Source organism: Sinocyclocheilus grahami, unplaced genomic scaffold (assembly GCF_001515645.1).
Source record: "Sinocyclocheilus grahami isolate Dianchi unplaced genomic scaffold, SAMN03320097.WGS_v1.1 scaffold148.1, whole genome shotgun sequence".
Lineage (NCBI taxonomy): Eukaryota > Metazoa > Chordata > Actinopteri > Cypriniformes > Cyprinidae > Sinocyclocheilus > Sinocyclocheilus grahami.
Genome location: NW_015505327.1, coordinates 1,301,435 through 1,308,641, shown reverse-complemented (window position 1 = coordinate 1,308,641; position 7,207 = coordinate 1,301,435). Strand labels below are relative to the sequence as shown.

At 37.0% G+C, this 7,207-nt stretch overlaps 1 protein-coding gene across 4 annotated transcripts in view; it reads left to right on the top strand.

Annotated features, from left to right (window-relative positions):
* LOC107591934 (endonuclease V) overlaps positions 1 to 7,207 on the top strand; it is a 208,601-nt gene that overhangs the window by 87,233 nt on the left and 114,161 nt on the right. For all 4 annotated transcript variants that reach the window (XR_001609923.1, XM_016281226.1, XM_016281225.1 and 1 more), the window contains 2 exons: positions 5,072 to 5,111; positions 5,210 to 5,322. Coding sequence is in view for 3 of the 4 variants with exons in the window: in XM_016281226.1 (XP_016136712.1) it covers positions 5,072 to 5,111; positions 5,210 to 5,322 (153 nt within the window). In the remaining variant the exon portion in view is untranslated. The remainder of the gene's footprint in view (positions 1 to 5,071; positions 5,112 to 5,209; positions 5,323 to 7,207) is intronic.

Genomic DNA, 7,207 nt, shown 5'->3' with positions numbered 1-7,207 from the left:
ATATATATTAGGGCTGTCAATAGATAAAAAATTTTAGTCAGATTAATCACACCCTTTTTCTGTGATTAATCGAGATTAATCGCACACTTCATGAAATTAAGCATAGACCATTTATCTTGTTTCAAATGGTTATTTTGTCACCATTTGCTATATTCAGCAAAGTAAACCAAAAGATTGAAGGGTGATTCTCAACAATCTGAATTTTATGCAAGCTTTTCTCAGGATAAATGTATATGTCTTTCCAAAAAAGGACTCCAAAAGATCTCCAAATCTCCTCCATTTCTACACAATCTGTCTGACTGTGGATTTGTGGAGTCTGTGACTGTGGATTTGTGGACTTATTTATGCAGAAATATAGAAAATTGTAAAGGGTTCACAACTATCTACTACAGTACACGGATCCATTCCGTATAACTAAACACAGCAACAAAAAAAATAGGAAAAATCAAAACATTATCGCGAATGTGTGTGGAAAAAAACGTGAATGTACGGAAATTGTCTGTGCCTGTGGATAAATACAATATGCGATCAGTGCGTCAAGAGCACTCATACACGCATTAATATAACAGACTCACGCGTGCTTACTGTACAACTCCTGTACGCCACCGTAATTGTCTCGTCTTTACCTTGATTGCAGTGTTCATCCATCAAAACTTTACTAGCGAGACTGGTTATCCAGTCGAGAAAACGTAGTTTGGTCTCATCTGGCCATACAGCGGTGGGATGTGTTGACAATCCGTTCTGTCTGTACTTCACAGCGCGACGTGTGAGGGCTCGCGCTCTTCAGAGACAATCACAGAATATGACAGAGCTCGTGTTTAAAAGCGAAACACACTGGAATTAATAATTCACTAAAAATGCAACGCAAGTCTCTGTTCTCTCTGCAATCTCTGATGTAATCAGCCTGGTTTCCTTTATATTAGCGCTGTTTTGGACCGGTTGTTTGAATGCATTCACTTACTGCATCATTGGACTGAAAACTTTCCTGGAGTTTAGCAGCTTAAAATGATCTGATCGCAAGCAGAGAAGCAACAGTAATTTTGCTTTAACTGCATTAAATTATTTTAACGCATTAAGGATTGTAAAATTAATCGCATGCGTTAACGTGTTAACATTGACAGCCCTAATATATATATATATACAGTATATATATGGCTATAGTGGTCAAATGTGGCTTGTATGGGAGGGTTGCAAGAAAAAAGCCACTCATCAAGAAAGGCCACATGCAGTCATGACTGAGCTTTGCCAAAACACACCTTGAAAATTCTGAGGACACATGGAAAATGGTGTTATGTCAGATGAGACTAAAATTTAATTATTTGGCTTTAACACAAAACGATATGTCTGGTGTAAATGCAATACAGCTCACTATCCAAATAACACCATCCCTACAGTAAAGCATGGAGGTGGTAATATCCTGTTATGGGGGTGTTTATCTGCAGCAGGGACTGGAGCACTTGTCAGGATAGAAGGAAAAATGGATGGGGCAAAATACCATCAAATTCTTGAGGAAAATCTGCTGCCCTCTGCCAGAAGGTTGTCAATGGGAAGAAGGTTTACCTTCCAACATAACAATGACCCAAATCACACAGCAAAACTGACCACACAGTGGTTGAAGGAGAAAAAGGTGAATGTCCTTGCATGGCCTAGTCAGAGCCCAGACTTAAACCTCATTGAAAATCTGTGGAATGACTTGAAAACTGCAGTCCACAAATGGTCAAGATCAAATTGAACTGAACTTGAGCAGTTCTGCAACAAATAGTGGGCAAATATTGCAAAGTCTAGATGTGCAAAGTTAGTAGAGACATATCCCAACAGACTAAGGCTGTAATTAAAGCAAAAGGTGGTTCAACAAAATACTGACATAAGGGGGTTGATCCTTTTTTCCAGTTCAGTGATTGTTTTTTTTTTTGTTTTTTTTTCTGACAGGTTGGTGTTATATTTTTCACTTGGATATTATAAATTGCACTGAGTAAATACAGCTGGATTAAACACAAACTGTGGCTGTCTTCACAAAATGTGATTATTTTAAGGGGGGGGGGGGGGGTGATTCTTTTCTATACTCACTGTATTTGCTCGCATTTAAAATACATATAAATTAATGTAATTGTTTGCAATTAATGTAAATGTTTGTTTTTGGAGAAAAATTATTTTCTCAGGTATGAGATTACTTCCTCTTTTTGGCCAGGTTACATTTCTCCATGTCGTAAACTTTAGGAGCAAGGCTTCTAAACCAGGGTGTTTTTAGGGGCATGATATTCAAATGACGATTGTTTTCAGCTGCCCCATTTACCAACATACGATCATATGTATGATGGGATTGGCGGCATACAAATGTTTCGTAAATCACATGTGATCCATGTCCTAAGTTGATTTGTGCACTCGGATCTGTGCTCGTTTCTACTTTAGATAGATAAATGAGGCCCATTTTGTTCCAATGCCATAAGACTTTGGTTAATCTTTGAAATTTGAATATTTAAAAACTAAAATAATTTAAAATAATTTTCAAAAAATATTTATTTTGGGTTTTATTTACATATAAACAATTATCAACACACATACATAGAGCACATCATGTATGGTAAACACAGAAGATCAAACATACGTGCATGGTGCAGAAGAACCATGTTTGTTCTATTGCATGGCGCACACACAAGCTTCTGTGTTTGTGATTAGCTGTGTGTATGTGTTTATCTTTTTTATTATATAAAATGATTGTATCTCTTTAACAGACCTGCATTAAAGGGGTCATATGACGTTGCTAAAAATAACATTATTTGGTGTATTTGGTGTAATGCAATGTGTTTATGTGGTTTAAGGTTCAAAAAACATTATTTTCCACATACTGTACATTATTGTTGCTCCTCTATGCCCCGCCTTTCTGAAACGCATAGATTTTTACAAAGCTCATCGAACTGAAAAGCGAGGTGTACGCTGATTGGCCAGATATCCAGTGTATTGTGATTGGCCGAATGCCTCAAGCGTGTGACGGAAATGTTACGCCCCTTACCATACTGTGATGCCGTGTCCTGGCGCGACGACACAAAACCAATAAAACCCATTACAAATGAGGCATTGTTGCATCCAGTGGGGACATAATTACTGATTATAATGACTTGTACTGCCTTTTTACGCGTTGCGTTTCATATCGCGCCGCGTAAACATAAAACCATGTTGTGACCGATCGGAGAAACGACAAACAACAAGCTCTACTCTACACTGCTCAAAACTCGCATTTGAATCGTCAGTGGCAAGTTATTTTAATAGGAAAGCGTACTTACAAGCTGTGAGTCAGAAGCGCCAGACTGTCCTTGCAAAGTTGGAACTGCCCCACTTTGTGTGTACACGGCATTGTAGGCTACTTTCCCAGGTTCAGGAAACAGTCCTCCGTAAAATGCGCTGCACACATCTGAATATTTGGGTTGAACTGTTCTGGAACAGTGTTGTAAATACAACTTAACCACTGATTTCTAGTTGTGTCCTCTTTTGGAAGGCCAAACAAAGTAGTTTCGCTTTCACACCGAAACAGACAGCATCTCCACGACAAGGCGGCGCCAGCAGCAACAATACTACAGCGAGAATAAAAGTTATGCCTCCTTTCTTTGTGTAAACATTTGGGCGGTGTTTTGCAAATCTTCCCACACAGTGACGTAGACATGTAGGAGCACGTTTAAACGAGACGTTTTAGGAGGGCGTGGTTGAGTCTTAACTTTTATAAAGAATATCTCTTTGGGTTTGAGACTTTAGTCTTTGCAACTTTAGGGATCTAATCTATGCACGGACAGCTTGTAACACTCCAAAGAGAAAGGAAAACTTGAAATCACATCATATGACCCCTTTAAGTCGCTCAATACAAATGGATTCATTTTGCGATGCCTTTATCACCATTTTGGTTACCTGGACTTTTACTAGAGGGACAGAAGCATTTCAGGTTTCATTAAAAAATATTTTATTTTGTATTCTGAATAGTGGTCGACCGATATGGGTATTTTGACAGCCGATGCCGATATCTTTGAAAGCAGGGTGGCCGATGGTCGATATAAAGCCAATATAATTTTATTTATTTTAATTTATATTTAAGAAATTTGAAATCATTTGAAAATGGATTAAAAATAATTGTGTAAAATAAACATACTTATACTTTAGAAGACAAAGCATGTTTCACAAATATTTAATAAAAATCTAATTAAAAAGGAAGTAAACCCTAACACTGTAACCTACAGGGCACTCAGTATTCCGTTTGTGAGCATTGGGAATTATTTTATTTAATTTTTTCAAATAAAGCCAAGGTAACACTCATTTTACATAGCACGCAATGAAAATTACATGGATATGACAGTGGGCAAATGCATAAAGTGCAGCATAATTTGAAATCACTAGTTTAAAGTTTGTCGATCACGCATCTCCAGTCAAGCAGAACTCTCCTCCTGTCAGCATTCAATTTGCACGGACCGACCGTCACCCAGAGAACACGCGATCATGCAGGATACAAATGCACACTGCCTCTCAACTAGATTCGACTAAGTCTGCAAGGTTTGTGAAATTAAATGTTCATTAGTCATTCAAAGATTTGTTTAAATTATATAAATGCGTATTTGCTGAATGCTGACAGCAAACGAGAAAGTATAATAATGTTTGCCTTTCTATTACTAATAATATTAAAGCAATCGTTATAATACTTTTTTGTATTCAATCTAATTCCTTTGTTTAACAGTTCTATCTGATTATTAGATAGACTTCTATTCATATTAGACAGAACTGAACGATGACAGCGAATGAGGGAGAATGTGAGCAGCATGCGCTCAGGCGCTGTCGATCTCAGCGCCGTTAAAATAAAAGTCGGACACATCGGCCAAAAGAGAAAAACTTATCAGCCGATATTTTATAAAATTCCAAATATCGGCCGATATATCGATCGACCACTAATTCTGAATATTAACCAGTCTTATGGGTTTGGAACAACGTGGGTGAGTATGTGATGATAGAATTTTCCTTTTGGGTTGACTGTCCTTTTAACACTCTTTAAAGAAAGATTTCACCTTTTAAAGAGATTTTTCTTTTTCCTTTGAAGGTGCTATTTGTGGATGGGAATGGACTATTCCACTATCGGGGTGAGTGATGCAGTATCTTCTGAATAAATCAAAGAATCTACAAGAACCCAGTAGGCAGTCCTCTCTCTCTGACTCTGTCTTTCTCTTATTTTCCATAGAGTTTGGTTTGGCATGTCATCTTGGTGTTCTGTCAGATCTGCCCTGTGTGGGTGTGGCCAAGAACCTTCTGCATGTTGAGGGAGTGGTGAGAAGTGAGGAGCACCAGTCGCAGGTCAGAGTCACGCCTGAATGCCAGGGAATGTCTACTGTATCTAACCTGTTTGTTTCTAAAATGCGCAAGATAGCACTCCTTTCATGTGCTTGACACCAAATAAATTTTCATTGGTTAAAGGTTTAAAGATGATAATAAACCACTATATAATTCTGAATATAATTTATATTACAGGGAATTTTTGCAAGTCCTCATAATGTCTGATTTTACCAGTAGAGTTAAATACATGTTATTATTTTACAAATTATTGTATGTTTTGTTATTATTTTTAAATTATTTTACTGGGTATGCACGTTTTTAGTATTTCAAATTAATGCAAAATCATGCAAGCTGTAAAAAAAACACAAAAAAGCTAAACAATATTACAACAGACAATAATATGACTGTTAAATTGTTAAAACATGAAATAATAATATAAAACAACATAAAAGTATGCAGTATGTGCAGTATGTGCAGTATGTAATCAGTGACTGTGTAATTCTATATTTTCAGCAAAACAGAATTATGAATGCTTCTATATTAGTGTCACAATTTGATGATTTCAGTAATTATGTACTAAAATGAAAATATTTTGAAAATGCATATGACTGTTACATGACAAGAGGTGGAATTTGAATTTGTTATCCTGGTATATTTTGTCAATCAGATTTTTCTTTGGTCCATAATAAAAGTTTTAGCCTCATAGAGGACTCATTAAAGCTACAATGAAGACATTTTATATCAGTGTTCTTTACAGCAAAATGGATTTCAGTCAGACAACCCTATGAGTTTAGCAGTGAATGCAACTGTAATGCATCCACAATATAAGTAGCCAGTGGGTTTAGGTGTCAAGGCTTCCCTGAAAATCTCAGAAATCTCAGTACAGACTAAAGCTATATCAGATGAAACAGCGGAGAGCAAGAATAGAATAGATATATATTTTGAGATATAGCTATGCCTAACATTTCACCAGATACCAGAAATAGCACCTAAATGTTCTTCTGTTTACTTAATGAATCTTTCAGATTCAATTGTATGTACATATGTAACAGGATCCACCTTAGTTGTCTTTCTAAAACTCTCTTTGGCTTTTCTCTAATGAAAAGAATAATGCAGGAGATTTTTCAGGAATAGTGGTATTGCTGCTTAGGTATTTAATCAAAGTGAAGGACATGTCGATATCTATATTTGAGGGCTTTTCAGGTCCTGGAAACAAATTTACCTGTCATGAATGTATTGAAATATCTGGATTTATACATTGTATATTAATAGAATATGGTTTGAATTTAATCTAACTCACAATTATAGACAAACACAATCTGACTCAACTATTAAAGCACAAACAATTATACAGTGGTGTGAAAAAGTGTTGGCCCCTTCCTGTTTTCTTATTTTTTTGCATGGCTGTCACACTTTAATGTTTCAGATCATCAAACAAATTTAAATATTAGTCAAAGATAACACAAGTAAACACAACATGCAGTTTTTAAATGAAGGTTTTTATTATTAAGGGAAAACTAAATCCAAAACTACATGGCCCTGTGTGAAGAAGTGTTTGCCCCCCTGTTAAAACTGAGGTCAGGGTGGACTGCTGTTGGACATACCATGGTGTTTGCAGGATGAGGATGCCCTTTTCCATTGCTTCTCCCAGTGGGTGCTCTGGGATTTGTGTCTGTTGCCATGGTAACGGCTCTGTCCTCCGTGCAAGCATATTCCAGTTCATTTGTGACATTGAATTCACCTCGGGCTGCTTGCAGGTGGCATTCACATGCGTTTTTTCGGTTCGCCTGAATTAAACTTCTTTTTTTTTCAGGGTTCAAGGTTTTCAGGGTTTTCAGGGAGCTGACTTGTGAAGTGTCAAGCAGAAGGCTTTGGCTCCCTTCCCCCCCCCCCCCCCCCCCCCCCC